Source organism: Ambystoma mexicanum, chromosome 4q (genome assembly GCF_040938575.1).
Source record: "Ambystoma mexicanum isolate Mex_15411 chromosome 4q, UKY_AmexF1_1, whole genome shotgun sequence".
In the NCBI taxonomy this organism is placed as follows: Eukaryota; Metazoa; Chordata; class Amphibia; order Caudata; family Ambystomatidae; genus Ambystoma; species Ambystoma mexicanum.
In genome coordinates this window covers 795,691,920-795,713,769 of record NC_090928.1, presented here as the reverse complement: position 1 = coordinate 795,713,769, position 21,850 = coordinate 795,691,920, and the positions used below count along the sequence as shown (strand labels likewise).

At 43.5% G+C, this 21,850-nt stretch overlaps 1 protein-coding gene across 3 annotated transcripts in view; it reads left to right on the top strand.

Moving 5' to 3' along the window:
- Positions 1-2,832, top strand: part of CHAC2 (ChaC glutathione specific gamma-glutamylcyclotransferase 2) — a 307,511-nt gene extending 304,679 nt beyond the window's left edge. For all 3 annotated transcript variants that reach the window (XM_069608364.1, XM_069608366.1, XM_069608365.1), the window contains one exon: positions 1,328-2,832. In XM_069608364.1, the coding sequence (XP_069464465.1) occupies positions 1,328-1,711 (384 nt within the window). In that variant the 3' untranslated portion in view covers positions 1,712-2,832. The remainder of the gene's footprint in view (positions 1-1,327) is intronic.
- The last annotated feature ends 19,018 nt before the right edge of the window (positions 2,833-21,850 follow it).

Genomic DNA, 21,850 nt, shown 5'->3' with positions numbered 1-21,850 from the left:
ACTTTTCACGACACGAGGGTAGTGCTCAGGACGCACCCGTCCTTCATGCCCAAGGTACCGTCGGACTTCCACCTCAACGAACCCTTGGTGTTGCCTGTATTCTTCCCGTCGCCTTCGTTGCCGGCTGAGAGAACTTTGCACTCGCTGGATGTGGCTAGAGCGCTGAAGTTCTATGTGGACCGCACGAAGTGTTTTCGGAAGACGTCACAACTCTTTGTGAACTTTGGACCTGTCAATCAGGGGAAGGCTCTCTCGAAGGCTTCCATTTCCAGATGGCTCTCCGGCTGTATCATGTACTGTCATCGGTTGGCAAACCAACCGCTGCCTGGCCGTCCGAGAGCCCATTCCACCAGAGCGATCGCAGCTACCACGGCGTTCCTTTCTGGTGTGCCCCTGCTGGACATATGCAGGGCTGCTACGTGGAGGTCGACGCACACCTTCACAAAGTTCTACTGCGTCGATCGGGATTCCAGGGAGGAGTCCAGGGTCGGCCAAGCAGTGCTGCGCAACCTGTTCGCCTGAGGTGAGCCTGGTGGGGAGGTAAGATGCTTAATGTTGAGTTTGATGCAATGCTTAATGTTGAGCCTTTGCCACCTCCCGTGGTTGTGCATGTGTGTACTGCTATGTATTCTTTATTCATGAGCATGTGAATCCATGCCAGACCCCATGCTGGAGAAGGAACAAGTTACTTACCTGTAACTGTTGTTCTCCAGCATGGGTCTGGCATGGATTCACATGTGAACCCTCCCGCCTACCCCTCTGCGGCTCTTCACTTGGTCATACTGCCACTTCACGTGCTTCCAAATCTGAAGATGGCTGCCAGAGGCGGTGCTTAGGTAGTGGGCAGTCATTGGCTGTGGTCAGTATGACGCAGAGACCAGTGATTGGTTATTACTACGAAAGACAGATCAGAAACGAAACTGATACTGGTTTTTTCTTTACCGAGGATTCCCAGCCTGACGACGGGGAATATTCATGAGCATGTGAATCCATGCCAGACCCATGCTGGAGAACAACAGTTACAGGTAAGTAACTTGTTCCTTACTGCCAAACACCTGTAGTCTTAAATCTTTTGCAGTGGTCCCAGAGGGAACTGCACAGGTTTCTGCCTAACAGTAATATGCCGCAGCTACCACTAGATGTCAGCCTATGCATAGCATGTGAACCGAAGCAGATGCAAGCATCAGAAATACGATTATGGTGTATATATATATATATATATATATATATATATATATATATATATATATATATATATTGAATTATATTAATAATGTACATATGATTAACAATGCATTGATTTGAGACGTTATGTTTTCTTTTTCAGGGTTCTGTATGGGGCATTGCGTACAGATTACCAGCAGGAAAAGAGGAAGAAGTTAAAGCATACCTTGATTTTCGAGAGAAAGGAGGCTACAGGACTACAACCGTTGTCTTCTATCCAAAAGATCCCTCAATAAAGCCTTTTAATGTGTTGTTATATATTGGAACATGTGATAATCCGAACTATCTTGGTCCAGCTCCTCTTGAAGACATTGCGGAACAAATTTTTAATGCAGTTGGTCCTAGTGGAAGAAACACAGAATACCTGTTTGAACTTGCAAATTCCATCCGGAATCTTGTGCCTGAAGATGCAGACGAGCATCTGTTTTCTTTAGAACGTCTAGTAAGAGAACTTTTTGAAAGGAACCAGAACTTGAATTGCTTATAAAAAATGGCATATCGATCAGTCTTTCAAAAACGTTCCTTTCATTTTCACAGAAAGGATTTCACTGCACACCTTTTTCTATTCTTCCAGGGCATTTCGCATATTGTTTTATTGAAACCGATTTTTTAATTACAATATTCACTGATATATTTATTGCAGGACATTTATCAAAATGCCCATTTCATAGCCAATTATTTAATTTTGCATTGACCAATCTGTTATTTCAGTTCCATGTTTGCTTATGAAGCAATAATGTTTTGAGTCATAACATGGAGGACTGTCGAATGTTTTGTTCGTGTTATGGCACAAATCAAACACTGTATTATATATATTTTTCTTTTGGCTCTGAAGTCGTGTTTCTTTTTCATGAAAGGTCCAATTCATTACATGTGGAAAGTAGTGAGCACTTATCGACAATTCCTTTACTTTATTTAAGTAAGTTAATTGGGAGCCTCTAGGACTTGAATCTAAGGAAAATAGCAATAACACAGCAGCAGACTTGCCCTCTTTTGCAAGCTTGAAGATTGCTGTGAAGGAGAAGATAATAGCATGCCTTGTGTTCATATTTCTTGACGTTTGTGCCCTTCAGTGAAGCTAGCTACTTTATTTTCTCTTTTGAAGGTCAAATATTCTTCTTTCCAGTCCTTGTCTCTGTCCTCAAAATGGCATTTCCTTCAACTTTAGCATCACACAAGTGTGCCCGATATTGTACGTTATTCCTCTTAAAGCGCATGCTAGACGATTGTAAATTTGAACAAAGCTGAACATTGCCTCTGTGTGATGGTTTTGTTGCATGCCATATTTCCCTGTGTTTGTACCAACCTCCATTATTTTGCCAAACGCTACAGTGAGGCGCACCAGGCAATTAACACTCCATTCTGCATGGTTTTCATAAAACGCTATTCTGGTGTTAAAAAACTGTTGCAACTATCTCTCGATTTGAACCCAACTATAATATTCACTGTCCTTACAAACACAACCCATATTTATAATTTGAATGTGTGCTTCTTTCCTAACCAAACCCACTGTTTAGTCATTTCTAACAGCAAATTGTATCCTGTCGCTTTCCTGTATTTCACTCGAGACGAACTGGTGCTTCTTTTCCATAAAGGTCTGTCTTGTTATTTTGTATGGACTGTTTCCCATTAACATTTTCTCCCATCCAATGCTCATTCTGTTAGTGGTCATTTATTTTGTGAACACAAAATAGTTTTTCTGTAGTTCTTTAGAATGTGAAAAGGCACATGGGAACAAAAGGGTCGCAACTCTTTCACATTTTTGTGAAGCTAAACTGGTCAACGTTATTTTTTTCTTCAAGTTAAACTGACAGTTACCTCCTACGTAGTCAACAATTTGTGCAGCTAGTAAAGAGCATTTCTTTTTACGTACCTATAACTTATGAATGTTAACATATTTAAACAGGCATGCAATCCTGGTTCTTATTGTGCCAAAGTGTGTTTATGAGAAGTTCTCATTAATCTGGGCACCATGGGTAGATATGCATCAATATCTGGTTATCTGCCTACCTATTCGTTCACCACTATTTATATTTGTGTATAGATTTCGTTTACACAGTGCTGCTTGGCCAGACATTGGGCAGTTTATACAATGCCACATCTGTTAATAATAAGTGTTTGTGTGCGCGCGCACGACCATATTATACGGTTTACCCTGCACCACTAATGCATTTGTCAGGTAAATTACTTTTAATTGCAACTAAATGACTGTGTTCCTGTTTATGGTTGTCAAAATTTAATTTGCACCTTTCAAATAAAGAAACTGTACTTCAAATCAAAATCCTGTAAAATAATGTGAATGCTGAAAATCAAGTAATTTGAATGCTTCTAATGCACCTTTGTTTAGTTTTAAAAGGGGAGGACATGATCTCAGGTATGAGCGAAAGTGATGTGTATATACATGTACCTGTAGGTAGATCTCTAAACCCCATGTAATGTGTTGTAGTGAATGCTTGATTTATTGTGTTCCGTGCAGATCTAATATATGTAAAAAGAGGACACTAAAATCCTTTCTACCAGCACTTTTCCATGGTGAGAATGAGGTTTCTAGTTAAACTATAGGCTAAAATGACATGCATATTTCTAAGTCAAATTTAGCATAGGGACATTTTGCAAAAATATGGTTGTCCGAAACCTTTACAAAAGTATTTTAATTTCTCTCCAAATTATTTTTGTTTGCTACTCGCATGTTTGTGAAAGTCCTATTTCAAATCGGAAATGGTAAGGCTTCCCCTTTGTGCAAATACTAAAATCCAGCTCTCAAGATTTCACAGCTAGTTTGCTTTAGGTTCCCTTCATATGAATGCAAGTGATTCCTAGGCATACGTTTTAAAAAGAAATGTATTTATGTTTGTCGATTTGCGCGCTGTTGTTTTATAATTGCTGGTGCAGAAACAGTATTTATTTAGTGTACATTTTCCACTTAAGTGCTGTCATAGCTGAGTTATTGAAGAGTGTGTCTTCACTTGAAGTTGGTTTGGATCCAAAGATTTGCTATTTGCTGTCGGTCACAATGACAAACTTCATCTATTGGTTGTCAACCAGGTGATCCGTTTCTTCAAACAGAGAATTGGGGGTAGATCTTTATCCTCTGCAGGTGCCTCCCTCTGGAACAGCCTCCCTGCCTCTCGCCGTCATGAGCCTGAGCATCTTAAGTTCCGTAAACTTCTCAAGAACTTAATCTTCTCTTCCTCCTTCTCTCTCCCTCTCCCATGCTAACCTACGTTCTCTTTCTACAGCCTTCTTCCTCCTTCTCCTCCCTAACTCAGCTCAGTTCTGCTGACTGGTTGCCTGGTTCACCTCCAGAGCCTTGCATCCAAGGCTCCCCAGGCCAGTCTCTTGCACTTGCCTCCAGGCCGTTGCACTATGTTCATCTTTTCTGCACTTTCATGAGTGGGCAACCTCTCTGCACTTAACCCAGGGCCCCGCTGGACTGGGCACACTTATCCCCTACCTCCCCCCCTTCCTCGCATCCCGTCTGTATGCATGCTTGACCTGAAGGTACTAGGACTAGTAAGCGTGTTTGTCCTGTCCCCACCCCCCCTTTTGTCTCCCCTAGCATGTTAGCGACTGTAACACTTTATGTACTTGCATTAACAGAAATGCTATCGGGCCTAATACGCTAGTTTTTGTCTGATCATTTGGAAACTTCAAGGCCTAAAAATGATAACTGTATACTCCTACATCCCGTCCCCTTTCCTCCATACTTATAGGACATTCCTCCGCCCTGTGGGATGGGACCGGAGCACTTTGTAAAAGCATCCAAAATTTTGCAAAAATGTTTGTCCTTCCTCTCTTTCTATGCGGGGCACGGCACGTGGCCATAGCCCCGCCCAACTCGGCTCCGCATCGCCCATCAGTCCATTAATCCATTTCTCCACTCGTTCGGGACTCAACGCACTTGCATCCGCAGAAGATTTTCTTCCTTTTTTCCTCCTCTTTGGCTCTCGCTAGCGATCGCGTAGTAGTCTGTCTATGTCGTTTATACTAGACTTTCCAGATTGTTCCTCGCGTCATCGACGCTTCGCGAGGGCGGATCCCCATCCTCTTTGTTTAGAGTGTTTGGTTCCGGGTCACCGTTGGGACTCCTGTTTTTATTGCGATTCCCTTTTGGTCCGGGCACTTCAACGTCGATTGGAGCGGTGGGAGGAGGTGTTTCGACGTACTCCTCCTTCACATTTTCAATCTTTTATCGACGAAAAGAAGAAACGCCCGGTAAGTTCTTTACTTTTCAGAGCACCCCGGCCGGGAGACACCTTTCCGGGTTCTTCCCGGGCCGGGAGGAGCATTGACCGCTCTATCACCGGAGCTTGACCCGAGGTGCCTTCTGGACCTAATAATTGTACCAGAGTTTTCTCCGAGGGTCTCCGTAAGGGGCCTGTGGATACTGGAGTACGCTCCGAGGGCCCTCCTGTGGGGGCTGCTTGTAGACCTAGTTCTACTGAGTTGTGGGCAACCGGAGTTCGCTCTGAGGCCTCTTTATTGGCTTCCCTCAAAAGTACTGGGGTGCGCCCCAAGGCCTTGGTTGGGCTTGGTGTTCCCAAACAGATGTTCGAGGCCCACGCTAGGCTGTGACCGGACTTGGGTCCGAGGTCCCTCGTACAGAGGCTAAGAAAACCAACATTTCTGAGAGGCCCGACAAGGCCTCATCGGTGAAAGCTGTTTCTCACTGTTCCTGCTCTTGGGGCGACGCCAGAACTGTTGATGGGGCAAGCAGTGGAAGTTCCTCCTTTACTGGCAGTGCTGAGGTCCTTCCTGTGAAGGCTAGTTTGGCTATTGGTATGTCGTAGAAACAGGCCACATAGTACCGGCTCGGCTGAGGTTCCTTGTGTACAGGCTAAAATGAAGACCCCTGACCCACTGACGGGGACCCCTGCCTCACTTCCACATGTGCCGCAGATCCCCTCAGGTGACGGCAAAATGGCGGCCGTTCCCGCCACAACCGCGGTGGCCGTTTTGGGCAATTCCCCTACAACTATGTCATCGGCCTCAGGTGTAGGAGTTGGTTCTGTGGGTGAACATAAGATTCCTTGTGCGCATCCGTTTTGTCCAGTTTACGACTGGAACGCTCGGATGCCCCTTCCGCACAACATCTTGTTGCCTGTGTGTTCAGCAACCTTGATTTTTGTGGACACTTCTGGGGATGGGCCTGTTTAGCAACCCTCCCCTCTGCGTCCCTGGAATTATCCACCTCACGAGAGGCCTCCTCCGGCAGCTCCAAAACTGTCTCCGGAGGACGCCTTTTTCGGCAAATTTCAGACGTTCATGCGTACCGACCCCATGAAAGAGTATTTCAAGGGTCTTTTTATGTAGGTATGCCTGCCTGTGCGTCCAGCTCCACCCGCTCCTCCCGTGGTTCCGCCAGTGCCCCCCTTGCCTACGGTGCCTCCCCTGACCCTCCCGCCCTTGCCTCCATTGTCCCCTGTGGATAAGGCGGTGCCTGACATGGTTCAGCAGGATCCTGACCTGTCGGATGATGCGCAGGGCGATCAGGACAGCGAAGACCAGCCCCGCTCTATTCAAGCTTTTCACGACCGGGTACTGGACATGATGTGCCTATTGGATGTTCCAGTGCTCGAGGCACCCGCTCCTCAGGAGGGTGTGCTTTCGGGGGCGTTCACCCTGTCTCCTTCGGAGCGTACCGACCTGTTCTTGCAGAAGGACGTTTTGGCTGAGGTCCTTAGGGTCTGGGAAAAGCCACACTCTGGACTTTTCATCAATAAGAAAATTGATGCGCAATACAGGCTGCATTCCTCGGAAGAGGTGGCCCTATCATCTTGTCTGCCCCCCCCCCTCCTCCACGGTGGTGGCTGTGGCCACTTTACAGTCCAGGCCTGCGGCATCCTCTTCTACGACGGCTACTCAGGTCCTGGGGAAAGAGGACAAGCTCCTCGACTCCCTTGGGAGGAAGATTTTCGCTAACTCGACCCTGCAGCTCTGGCAGGCCAATGCAGAACTGTTGTTAGCGGGGGCAAATATGAAGATGTGGAAAGGTCTGTCGGAGTTTGAGGAGTTCATTCCGGTTGAGAAGCTGGAAGACTTTAAGGCAGGATTGTCCGATGCCAGGGTCTTGGCCCAGGATCTGCTGGAGGCCGCGGCTCATCATGTCGACACTTCGGCTCGGGGCCTTATGCTGGGAGTTGATACCTCTCGACGGGTGTGGTTGCATGCCACCAAATTCTCAAAGGAGGTGCAGGACAAGGTGTTGGACCTGCCATTTGACGGTAAGGAGCTTTTCCATTCCACAACGGATGTGAAGCTGACTAAAACGAAGGACAGCACCCAGACAGCTAAGTCCTTGTCTGTCCTGGTTAAAACTCCTTTTAGATCCCAGAGACCGTTGTCGCAAAGCCGGCCTTCCTCTGGTTTCAGGGGTTTTCTAGACCATAAATCCCGCAGAGTGGATACCCCATCGTGTAATTACCGCCGGAGGCAGCAACAGACTTGGTTGTTCTCCCGCTCCTCAGCCTCCTCCTCAGGTTCAGGTGGTAACACCACTGAAAGCCTGCTAAATGAGGGTTCTCCGCGCTCGCACGAGACCCCGGTGGGAGGACGCATTGCGTCTCATTGGGAGGCATGGCGGACCATCACAGAGAACAGGTGGGTCTCGTCAGTCGCTCAGGCGGGCTTCCGCTTACCCTTACCCACTACCCCCACCCTTCAATCCTCCTTTCCAGCAATTGGGGTTGTCCTCCCTAAAACCCGAGGTTCAGAAACTTCTGGACCTCAGAGCTGTGGAACCTGTTCCCCTTGAGGAACGAGGGAAGGGCTTCTACTCCCGGCTGTTTACGGTGCCCAAACCCAACCAGGATGGCCTGCGCACCATCCTAGACCTTTCCCAGTTCAATCTTTTCCTTCCCCAAGAGAAATTCAAGATGATCACGCCCGGCCAGATACGGTCCTCCTTGCAGATGGGCGATTGGCTCAGCGTGGTGGACCTTCAGGATGCGTACATGCATTTTCTGGAATCTGGAATCCACACAAGAGATATCTCCGTTTCTCTGTGGGAGAGGAGCACTTTCAGTTTTGAGTGCTTCCTTTTGTCCTCAGCTCGGCACTGCGTGTCTTCACGAAGATGATTTTGGTGATCGCAGCCTATGTTCGTCTGCAGGGTATCCATGTGTATCCGTATATAGATGACTGGCTCTTACGCAGCCCTTGCCCATTGAAAGCCGCCTGCAATCTTCAGTCTCTCCTCCAGCTCTTGTTACACCTCGGGCTGTCGGTGAACTGGCGGAAATCTTCTATGACGGTCTCTCAGGACTTGATTTTCCTGGGTGTTCGCTGGAACATGATAGACTGCAGAGTGTACCTGACCGGGGAGAGAATGGTGGATCTGTTGGCCACGTGTCAGATATTTGCGCAGTCGGAGAGCATGTCGGCCTGGTGGTTCCAGAGGCTTATGGGCCTCCTGGCCTCGTGCGTATTGGCTCTTCCTCTTCCTCTTGCTTGTCTCAAGATGAGGCCGGATTCGGATGGCTCTTCAGAGTTCTTGGCGTCAGACTGTGGATCCGGCCTCTGCCTCTGATTCAACGGATGATTCGCCAGCTGAAGAACACGGTGAACTGTTCCCTTCTACTCATAGCCCCATGGTGGTCGGCCAGGTTTTGGTTCTCAGAACTTTATCACCTGTCGGTGTATCCACCGATCAGGTTACCGGTGAGCCCCGATCTTCTTCACCATGGGGGATCAACAGCTGTGGCACCCCTCCCCACAATCGTTCAGCTTGGCGGCATGGTGCCTGAGTTCAGGTCTTTAGAACATCTTAACCTGTCTGCGGATAACATGCGTATTATTCAGGCAGCCAGGAAACCCTCGACTAGGTTCCAGTACAGAAGCAAATGGCTCAGGTTCTGTCATTGGTGTTTACACAAACAACTGGACCCAAGGGCGGCTACGATTTACACGGTAGTCTTTTGTATCCCACCTAGCAGAGTCTGGAATTCACGTTCTGTCATGCAGAACTTATCTTTTGGTGGTATCTGCCTATCTATCTATGGACCAATGCTCTTACTCTGTCTAATCCAGTGGTTAAGAGACATTTCGCAGGCTTGACGTGCCTTTATCCACAGATTCGTAGTCCGCACCCGTCATGGGATCTAAATGTAGTCCTTACGGAGTTGTGCCATAAACCCTTCGAACCAATGGCCACGGTGGACCTCGAGCACATGTCGAGGAAGGTGTCCTTTTTAGTTGCTGTTACCTCAGCTAGGTGTGTGAGTGAGCTCCAGGCTTTGTTGGTGGAACATCCCTTCTTGGTTTTTCACAAGGATAAGGTTGTCCTACGGACAAACCCTTCTTTCCTGCCAAAGGTGGTCTCTGATTTCCATCTAAATCAATCTCCCTGCCGGTCTTCTTCCCGAACCCTGCTTCAGAAGCGGGAAGGGTGCTGCACTGCTTGGATGTTATTGCTTAAAGGTCTATGACCTGGCGATGAGAAAAGGACTGATGGGCGATACGCGGGGCGCAGCCGAGATGCGCGGGGCTACGTCCGCATGCCGTGCTATGCGTAGAAAGAGAGGAAGGACTAAACGTTTAGCAAAATTTTGGATGCTTTTACAAAGTGCTCCGGTCCCATCCAACAGGACGGAGGAATGTCCTATAAGTATGGAGGAAAGGGGACTATGGACTAGGAGTAAGGTGGTCACTACGGTGAGTAACATGGTTATTCCCTTGCTCCCTTCCCGCATTGAAGCACTTTGAAGTCTTCTATTTGTATAAGCGCTATATACATTTACAATTACTGTTTTTGATGCCATCTTCACATAGTGGTCACCTTTTGAAGCTTGATACTAATTATGTCCTCATTTGAACAGTTTGTGCAGATAGCATTCATTATGTGCCTGCTCTAGTTATTGAATATACAGACCTCATGGGACTGCACGTGCAGTAAGACGATCCTCACATACAACACCAAACACAGTTGAAAGTGGGATGGATGTAAATACATATTTATTTAAATCAAATCTCCAGTCACCTTGTAGCAGCTTCACTGATGTTATGTTATACGTAGTTCATTTTTCCATCTCCTTCTATTTATGAATGTCTATATGTAATCAGCTGATTCAATGTATTATGTTTAGTCATTTACCCTCAGATGATGTCGAATCTTATCTAGTGGTTTTCTGACTTGTCAAACGTATTTTTTGTATTATGCAACATGGCTGTTTTCAGATCCTTGAACCAACAAATCTCTTCTGATGAAGTTAGAGGAGCATTTAATGAGCAGAAGTATCTGGGAGAAAACAGCTCACACATCGGTGGTGTTCGGGGGAACTGGATACATTGTTTGCAGTTCAGTTACAGCTGCTTCAAGAATTGGGGAAACTTAAACCGAGTATGCGTAGTACAGAAAATAAGTTATTTTAACTGAAATAAAAATGCTTTGTAGCACTGCGCTACTCGGTGGAATCTTAAAATGTGCTCATGTTAAATGATGAACTACAATTAGTGAGTTCGGGTTACCCTATGTACCTTGTTTTGTGATTAAATACATTAGTTTCCCGAGAGGATCTATTGAAAGAAAGGAAGATGTATAAATAGACATTGATATTCCAGAACTGCAGAGGGGGACATTACAATGTCAGGTTCGACTTGCAGGTAACACATTTCACTTATAACCCGTATTTTTCATTGTAAATGAAGCATTAAAACACACGCGTATGGATTATTTTTACTTCATATCATCCTGAAGGCTTTTTTCTTTGATAATTTAAGCGCTGTAGCTAATTATTGGTACGATTTCTGCACTTCTCACACCAGAAGACCTTTTTTTTTAAAATCCATTTTCATTGAAGTTAAGGAACATTGCGATATACACAATTCTCAAAATTATCCAATATTTATTATTAATAGTTGGATATATTGTAGCATGCCCTGCACTGGGGGCAGGTAGGGTCAGCCCATTTCATTACTGCATAATTCTTTTGTGGCCTGTATACCTCATTTTATTGGTTCTTATCAACACTACGCACCCAACTTACCATGGCATCTAAAAAGGCCAACTGAAAGGCATACCAGCATCCCCCATGTAACACTCAAGAGGCAGAAAAGTGAATCACCACCACCAAAAGAAGAATCCTTAGACCCGGGAATGCAAGCTATTCTCAGTGAAATCCAGACGTTGAAACCTTTCATGGAAGATACAAATGCTAAATTACAGCTGTAGAGGATTCTAATGGGGAGTCGCACAACAGACCAGGACTCTTGATGCTAGCCTAGGCTGCAGCGCACAAGTAACACACTTTTACTTTATTTTCTTAGGATTCACTTGAGAGGGCACCCAACCCGTCTCACACCCCATTTTACAAATACTCTGGGCCACAATGGACCGTGAACCAGGCTGGTGGGCGGTAATACAATATTTATTTATTTTGAAAATCCAAATGAAATCACACAAGTTTAATATTGGGCAGCAATCACCAGTGGGCTGATAATAACATTGTAAAATGATAGAATACACTTAGTTTGACCTTCTAATATAACATATACAAAGCACAAATGAATGGGAGCAATATTACTTTTTGGGTAGATCACACCCCAGTTAAGATTTCCCCCTGCAACGCTCCCTCAAACCCTATTTAACTGAATTTTGGGTGGATAGGAAGGAGTAGCAAGGAGTCGGGTATAGTAGGCAGCAAACAGAATCAAAATCTGACGCCCCCGCCCCCTCCCAACCCCCCGATTTAAAAACCTTTGCAATTGCACAAAATAGCACTGAGAATGAGTAAATATTTGTTTTACATGTGCGGTAGAATGAATAAGGTAGAAATGAGTATGGCTGTATAAAAGAAGTCGGAACACATAAACTACAAAACAATGTACTAGCAATGGGCATACGATTCAGGAAATCAACTTTGGACAGAACACACAGTGCAACAAATCACACATGGGGAAATTACATTTGCTAATTTTCACGGGTTTAAATGTCAAAACAGCTTTAAAAACGGGTGAAACACAAAATCGGAATGCGGTTTTAAAGCTGAGGGATAAAGACACATCACAGGGATAATATTAAAGTGAAAGGGTAACTCTAAATGACTGACAGAATGACATTTTTTACTGGAAAGGAAATTTGATTTAAAAATGAAAGCAGTGGACAAGGAAAATCGGTTTGGAAAGGAAATGATACATTTCGCTTAAACTAGATTTTAGTGACTAGATTGTTAAAGAAAGACAGGGTGCACTCGAATGTTAATTTTCAAAGTTAATCTGTTCACGCCACATCCAGCTCTATATGGGAATTAAATTATTCAAAATATGACTAAGGATTGATACAATGGATTATAAGGATGGGTAAAAATTACGCTAACACCTAGAAATCAAAAACAGGATGCACAGAGGATTGACTATTTTTAACAGGTTATCGGAGTATTGATGGGATTACTTATAGGGTGGAACAAATGCAAGATATCAAAATGGTATATGCTACGTATTGCTATGGGATGGAGTGATACTTACAACCAGCACTATCGCCTACCGGGTATCTGGACAGCGGGACAAGGATCTGGTCACGGCACAGTGGCGGGCTCTCCTAGAAGGGGACAGCTGGTAACCGGGGTCTGGTCTCAATAGATAACAAGGTGCATCAACTGGATAAAGCAGGTAGCTGGGCGAGCAGGTAGTGCTGGATAATCCTAATGAGGATTCAGCTACCTTTCCCCTTGAATTAGTGGCATGGTTGTGGGTTTTAATTCTGAAGGGTGGTTCTGCCTGGATGGGAGGGTCTGGATCAGCTATCCCTTTCTTGGCAGTGGAGTCTGCAGGCTGAGTAGTAATGTCTGAATCGCTGGAGGTGTTGAGGCGGGAAGTCAGGAGAGTCCGTCAGGATAGTCAGCCAGCCAGTCAGTCCTTTGTCTCTCTGAGGCTCTACCTTTATATAAGGCGGGTGGCATCACAGGATTTACTATGGGGGCAGACCTTTGGCTTGGCATGCCTCTAACAACTGGATTGTTTAGGTGTGGCAGTCACTGCCTTCCTGTCAGCCGGTTGGACTTCAGGGACATGACATCAGTTTTATGATGTATGCTTAAAATGCCTATAGCCCTCCCACAGTTATTTTTGCCAAAATCAGTTTGACATAAATTGCACATTTTTACAGTTGTGGCACATTTGAAAATCACATAGGCAGATTCCATATTTTACACTGAACCTGTCATTCCAATTCCATACTATGTTCTTTAGTCATTCTAATAATCGTTCACAATTGTTGGTGGGAAATATTTCTACAATTTTATATATGTGTACATATTATCATAGAGCATGTTTGGATAAAATGTCAAAGTTGCACCAAGTATACTTTTCCCATGAATTACATTTCCCATAGATGCTAGGGAAAGCCACAATGTCTTGTTTTGATGGCACAAAAATTACATTTCAACTGTTCAACTTTCGCATTACTGCGCTGTCCGGTTGCAGAATGTTACCCTCACCTGATATCCTCGGGGGTGTCTGGAAGGCTCGGAGATCTGGAACCCTGGATGCGTAGTTGCCCAGTGCTGAATAATGAATCTTAGTTTTTTGTAGGGTGAGCTATCCGTCCTGCGTTTTCGGCAGGGGCGCTTGATGGATGTTGGCGAGCTGCCCGAGTTGCTTCACTGGTGCAGTATGCCTTCCTTGGGCCCATGCCTGCTGTTACCCCGAATCTGCTGGTAGGCAGGTAGGTTTGTTAATTGTAAGTCTTTGTTCTGTTTATGGTGGGAATTCGTTAATGTCTTTATCTCCTTCTTTTCAGGTGCGAAGGTCTTGATGCTGGCGTTCCGGATGGGGAGGCACGTTTCTAGATAAGAGAAATCGCAAAGCGCAGCGCCTTTATTGTCTTTTTAAAGCCAACCTGTGTTTTCTTCTTCTCCTCACAGGCCGCTGTGGTGCTGCGAGTGGATAAGAGTGCGATGAAAAACAGGCCCCTGGAATCCGTTAAGGTAAGTACAGCGCAGTGCGGTTGTTTAATATTGAAAGTGAACCTGAATATGTCTCTTTTCCTTTGCAGATGTTGCTGTGGTGCTCCGGATGGAAACGTGGCGTAGTGCAATGGAATTCCATATTTTGGAAGCGTGCGTTATAATATTGTTTTTCCCTTTCTCGTTATTGCAGGTCGCAATGTTCGAACAGCAGCTATGGTAGCTGTTCGCCGGAAGTCCTTAAGCTAGTACTCACAGGTGAGTGATGTTTCTTCTTCTCTCGGTTTCCACAGATTGCAGCCCAGTTGAGATGCTGAGTGTTTTCTCAGGTAAAACAGAATAATCTTGTTCTTGCAGGATTACAGGAAGATGCTGAAGACCAGGAGCTGGACACGGTGAGCGTGACGCTGCTGGTTGCAGAATAACACGAAGCGTGTTCTGCAGTCAGGGTGTGGTTTTTATACCCCAGGTAAAGTAGTACCGGGGAAAGTAGTTCCAGGCCTACCACACCCAAAACACTAGATCGCATGGCTTGGTTCTTAGACCTAGACTGTGTGGGTGCTTCCATGTTGGATTTAAAGGCCCATGTACATAAATGGGACCTAGTTTGAACAGCCCTTCCTTCCTACACATGAGCCTGGTGCCAACGGTGCCAGGGCTGGCTCCAGGAGCCCTTTTGCAGTGGTTTTAAGGCCCTCAGTGTTCTGGTGGAAGCCTGCTTGTGGCACAACTTGTGCCCCCTCACAGTGGTCATAACACAGAAATACGCCTTAAAGTTTATTCAATAAGAACAGTCTTTTGCCCCAAATGGGCCGGCTTTGTCTTCCAAATAAGGGCATTTTTCCCAAACCACAGCCAAATGTCAGGCTTTAGCCAACCTGAGTCCAGTGTTTCCATGGAGTTGCCTTTGAAGCTCTCCAGTTTGTGTGGAGGGGAGGTGCTACCAGTAAATCACACCTATGTGTCCTGAAATCCTTTATCACAGGGTGGAACACTGCCTCAATGGCTGATGAGGGTGTGAGATTCTTCAACCTTGCCTATTCGTATCCCCCAGATGCAAAATCCTGTCCTGCTGGTTTCACAGTAAATTTATTTATCTATTTGTATGTCTTTCCTGAACCAGAACGCAAGACTGTTGGAATTAAATATCCTATATAGGTTTTAAAAACAAACCCCCATCACATTTCTATGCAAGGACAGGGCCTTAATGCAACATTTCACTTTTAAACAGATATTTTATTGTTTGTAAAAAGCACCATTTTACATGTGGTTAAGTTACTTGGCTGTCATTTTACAATGCGGCCTTCCTCTCATCCAATTTATGAACCTTTCCAAAGCCCCAGTCATGATTCTAATGCACAGGCATCTGTTCAAATAAAAGGTCCTTTGAAACTGACATGAGCTAGGGGAGAGAGGGAGGGATTTTTGTGAAGAGATTAACAGTGATATTTTGTTGCAAAAGTGAAGCATTTTTGCGTACGGCTGAAGTGAAGTTCTTTGTTCTTGAACAGATCTTGCCTGGCACAGCCTGTCATTCAATGAAAAATGCCCCCTTTTTGCTGGAGCACAACCTGAATATGGATGGACCTAGCTGGGTCTCACTGGATCAGAACTGTTACTGTTGAAAGGATGAAAAAGAGCACTAGGGCACAGTCATTTTAAAAGGCAGAATATGTTCTTTTTCAGTGAAATGTTTTCAGCTGGCAGCATAGCAGTGCTACCTTTTTGGATTCTTTTCCTTGGTGCAAACAAAGAAAATACTGGCAGCAATTCTCGGGGTGTTCTGTGTTTCATCTTGCCCCATGTGTGGCTGGTAAGACAGCACAAAGCACAGTTTTAATGCAATGCGATAGTGTTCAACCGAGGCAGCGCAGCCATTCGGCTGGGGACTGGTGAGATCTGGTTTGGTGATGTCGGGGAGTTCTGCTGGGTGGATAAATGTACCCCACACAGCAACTCAACGATAAATGGTCTGCCTTCAAATCAAAAATCACTGAGGTTGAGAGACATGTTAGTGATGTGGAGGATGTTTCCTGCAGAAATATTGGAAAGCTCTGTTAAGCTTTTGAAAAAACAGAACAGAACATCTTGCAAACCACAACAGGAGGAATAATCTTCGTATTGTTGGCCTTTTGGAAGCCTCCGAAGGAGATAATACAAGTGTATTTCTAAACCCAATGCTTGTTAAGCTCCTGGATCTACCGATGTCGGTACAACGTACTATCCTATGAGCTCATCGGATTGGTCCAGTCAACAGTATACAGCCCTCCAATAATGCCCTCACAACTCTTATTTTTGCACTTCTGGATTACACATATGTGACACTCATAATGGAAAACATTAAGCTATTAAAGCAACTTTTTTGGATGGCAGAAAGATATTCATTTCCCAGGATGTTTCTAACGCTTCAGCTGCTAGGAGAAAATAATTACTTGCCTTCAGACCAGCGGTAAAATTCCAGCTATGGTATCCTGCATCCAGCTACTCTCAAAGTCACTCTCAATGGTTGTACATCCAATTTTCAAAACCCCATTGACTTGAGACACTTTATTCAAAATTATAGGAAGGCTGAGATAAACACCTCAAGACCATCTACTTGAATTGCAATAGATAAGAGTACAATGATTATAACCTATCACATTTTTACTCCGCTGGAGTGGGGTGGAAGGGAGGATGTCTCCTCTGTGGCCTCTAACCCCCCATCATCTTCCTTTTTCTTCGATGTGGTTTGCAGTGGCGGTCTTGTTTTGCCACAAATTTTTTTTCTGGGTTCTCTTTTTCACACAGTTATATTTCATATATATCCATGTTGACTTTGTTAGTCTTCCCATATCCCTCAAGCGTCTCCCCCTTTGTTTCCACCCTATGTGCTGATCTACCAACTTCTATTTCCTAATAATAATTTCAGTTGTTTCCGCTATTACTGTTACCACAATTATAATCTGTACTATGTCATAATACTCTTACATGTACACTACTTTGTTCAAAGATGAGACCTTTAATATAATTTTATATAGAGGGGATTTTGAACTAACTAAGCACTAACGATTTGAATGGCCAAACTTACATCTCTGTATGAATGCAATATAGAGCACATCTAGAGTTGAACATTGGAATGTTGAAACTGCATTTGTAACAACGACCATTTGAACAGTCAGAACTAATATCCCTGTATGAATTCAATACAGAAGAACTTTGAAATCAACAAATCAAAAAATTAAATAAAAAGCCATTCAAAACTGGTATTTTGGAGCGCACCATTATCTTTGTTATCTTTCTTAAACTCAATCTTTACACTGGACAGTCGCAGTGGTACAGAGACAGGTGCTGGATACTACACCATTTGAAAGAATAACAGTGACAACAGGAAACTCGCCACAGTTGTTTCAGACTCAAACTCACTCACATACATAATCCTATTAAGAGGCAGAAAATATTGTCACACCTTAATAGAACTGTGCTGTCAATAGCATGTATTCTTGAAACCCATTTATCACAAGCAGAAGCTGCCAAACTGAAACGTTACTGGGTAGGCCAAGTTTTCTCTAGCGCAGCAGATGGCAAGAAGAATGGAGTTATAGCTCTTGCTAACAAGAGGTTTAAGTGCATGGTTATAGTGTCATGGTCATGAAGTCAGGGGCACAGGCATGCAGGGGTCGCATGCACAGGAGACCTTGGTGGACACTGTCCTGGCCAATCATAAGGAGAAGTGTAGTCGCAGCTGGACTGGACTAATCCTTATCAGGAATCAGTGAAGGAACTAGATCCCATTTGACGCGCCCCTGCCAGAAGTAGCAGGACGGAGAGCTTATCTTCCATAATTCACAGGTGAGCTTTATGGGCCGGCGTATGCTCACAGAAACCGTACTTTGGGGTGAAGGGTGTGAGAGGTACAACAATCACAGATTGGCGCACTCGCACACTCTTATCTCCAGGCAGAAGCAGTATCACCACGTACCACCGCACACAGCTTTTCTACTGAGGGAGAGGCCTGAAGGGGGTGATTAAAGTTCAGGGAGGGCTGCAACCATGCCCCAACGCCTTCCCAGAGACCAGGTGAGCGTAACATATAGTGAATGAATCTGATGATGTTGGAAGATGGATGCTGTCAAATTGCTTATTGAATCTGTTGAATATGCAATTCTGAATGTGTATGGTCCCCCATCGCCAGATCCCCAATTCTGGACACAACTTAGAAATAATGTTCTTCGTTCTAACCCGAACAATTTAATTATCTGTGGGGATTGTAATGATATTGTTGATCCATTCCTTAATAGGAAATCTAGTGTGCATTTCAAAAATACCAAAACCCCCTCACAATTCAATAACTTTATATCTGGATTAAGCATTATTGACATCTGGTGTATTACTCACCCCTTGGATTTGGAGTACACTTTCTTCTCTAATCCCCATAAAACTGCCTCTAGGCTAGATTATATATTTCGATCGAAATCTATGACTAGCTCCCTATTACAGGTCAACATTGATTGCATTACGCTCTGCGATTATGTCCCTGTGAATGTTCAACTCACCTCGTGACAAACTTCATGTAAAACTAATAGTTGTAGGTTTTGCTCGTCCCTTTTGATTAACTCATTCACACCCTACATAACCCAACAACAACCTATTTTTTTGCTGAGAATAGCAGCCAAGACACTTCTATAACTAACGATTGAGATTGCTATAAAGCAGTCTTTTGTGGTTCTATTATTTCATTTGCTGCAAATGAGAAAAGGTTACTTAAACAAGAATCAGACAATATCCTCAAACACCTCCAAACTCGGGAATCTTTGTGCACGTACCAACTCAGACGCTATTCTAAATGATGATATTAAACTCAGAATACAAAAAAACAAAATCACTACACAATATTCTTGTGCGTATCTCATAAAATACAAAGCGAAAATATATCCATTTTCTAATGGGTCTAGTAAGTCTCTCACATCATACCTTAAACTTAGAAAAGAGAAAGAAAGAAAGAAAGAATTGCTGTAATTAAAGATCAAGCCGGGAATAGGACATTTTCGGGGAAAGAAATTATCGAGGTCTTCTCTGAATTGTAGCAGAAGTTATACTCGTCGGAAGCCCCTCCCAATAAAACTCATATTAAGGAATTTCTTCAATGTATACCTCACACAACATATCCAAAGATTGATCTGCAGATGCTTGGCACGCTTAGATCTTTTTGGTAAAGCTATAAAAAATCTCAAGAAAAGTAAAGCGCCAGGACCAGATGGCTTCCCCATTGATTTTTTTGCTCACTATAAGCAACTTTTAGTGCCTAAACCTAATGAGCTCTTCTCCCATTTTATTCTAAATAATAAAGCACATAGCTCCATTTTGGAAGCTATGCTGATAATTTTTCCAAAACCTAATAAAGATCCCGAACTACCTTTAGAGCTACAGACCTATAGCCCTCATCAACACAGATTGTAAGATTTTTGCAAAAAATCTAGCGAATATACTTCTTCCCCTATTACCTAAACTGGTCAAACATGATCAAGTGGGGGTATATCAAGGGAAAACTTTCCTCCTCAAACATTAGACTTTTCCTAAATACACTAGGCCATATCCATGGATCCAGAGATTGCTATGCTGTGGTTTCTCTTGATGCAGAGAAAACATCTGATCAGGTAGAGTGGAATTATTTTTGAGGCCCTCAAATGGCATGTTTTTGATCCTACGTTTATCTCCTTAATAAAAATTTTCTACTCCAATCCCAAAACTACTATTTTTATCAATTGACAAATATCCCCATACTTTCCTCTATTTAGAGGTACACACCAAGGATGTCCACTCTCCCCACTCCTTTTTATTTTAGCTTTAGAGCCCTTCTTGGAAGGTATTAGCAAAATTAAAACATAATGGGAATACAGTGTGGCAATGTGCAAATCAAAACAGCAGTTTATGCTGATGACGTTCTGCTGCTGTTGCGAAACCCAGACCTCTCTTTACAGTCTCTTTTGAATAATATCTCACTATTCTCTTTAGCATCACGATACAAATTGAATGTGGACAAGTCTGAAATTCTACCCCAAAAGTTACTAAGCATGATATCCTTGCATCAGGTATGAAATGGTGTCCCAATTGTTCAAGTATCTAGGTAGTCACATTTCCAACTCTATTAAAGATATCATTAAACATAACACCACATCTCTATTATCAAGAATTAAAGAACTCACTAACTCCTGGTCTTCTCTATTTTTGTCCTGGTGGGGTAGATTGGAATCTATCAAAACTGTTATCTTCCCATCATTATGTACTTTCTATACATGCTACCATTACCTCTCCCCTCATCATTCTTCAAATCTATAGACTCATGTTTGATAACATTTCTTTGGGGAACCAAGAAACATAGAGTATCTGTGGGCAGGATTAAATATCCACCGGCATTTGGAAGAATGTTTTTTACCTGATTAAAAAAAAAATATCATGTGGCCTTTGTCCTGAAGCAGGTACAATTATGGTTTACACATGATCAATCTATTGATGTACCTCAAAAGCTATGCCTAGAGAGAGCTATGGTGTCACCTCTTAACCTGGCAGATTGCCATCTTATTAAAAAGAAAAACAGATTTATAAAATGCACAGGTATTATTTTGTCATCCTGCTACCTTAGAATATATCTGTTCCCATATACTCCAAATCCTACCAAATATATCTCATCCTACCTTTGGTTTAATCTGCTGATTAAAATTAAAAAGTGATCCATCTTCTGGGGGCAGTGGCTCTCTCTGGGCATTACATATCTGAATCAGATTTTTTTGCATGGCACCCCAATTAGCTTCAATAAACTTTTTATAAAATTTTGCATTCCGATCTCATATATGTGCCAATATCTATCCATTATTGATGCTATTATGGAGAATTATGATTCCCTCATATGTTCTAATACAGTTGCTAACGTTGAGCGACTAAAATCAGTCCATAGCTCAATCATGACTGCCTCGCTATTTTATAAAACCCTTTTAGGAATCCCTTCTGTGGACACCATGCAAACTTGCTTTCAGGCTCAGCGAAAAGATTGTGCTCTAGAAGATGATCAACTACAATGACCTCTAGTTTGGAAACATATATTGTGAGTTACTACATCAGTGAGCCTAGCACAAACTCTATTTTTCTTTCATCATAGATCCTTTATCACTCTGTTTTTAATCCTCAAGTCTGGTACTTCATAAGATGATTACTGGTGGAGTTGCCTCCATCCTTCAGGAACATTTAAACATGTGCTACTTGAATGTAAATATGTTAAACCTTTTTGGCTTAGCGTGTGGGATATGTTTAAAGATAATTTCAATCTGCACTTTGATTTTTGTCCTTGGGTACTTTTTATTGGAAATGTTTTGCCTTCACTTGTCATGCACAAAAGTAATGTAAACCTGTTTAATCTTTTCATGTTGATGGCCATTAAAACTAGAACATCCAACTGGAAATATTTGGATAAACTTCACCACAAGATATGGTGGACCTCCATATGTAACATACATAAGATTAGAAAAGTGCAATGCTTATACTCCCTCACTACTACTAAAGCATGAACTGAAATGGAAGCCTTTTATAGAATGTTTGACCCGTGTCACTTCTAATTAACAAACATCCATTTAGCCCAATTTACGTGCATTACCCTCATGCTATTCTTTCCTTCTTTGTTGGTCCCACCCTTCCTTTTGTATTTGTATGGTTTTGTCCTGTCTGGTCTGTGATGTTTGTCTAAATCCCCTCCCCCC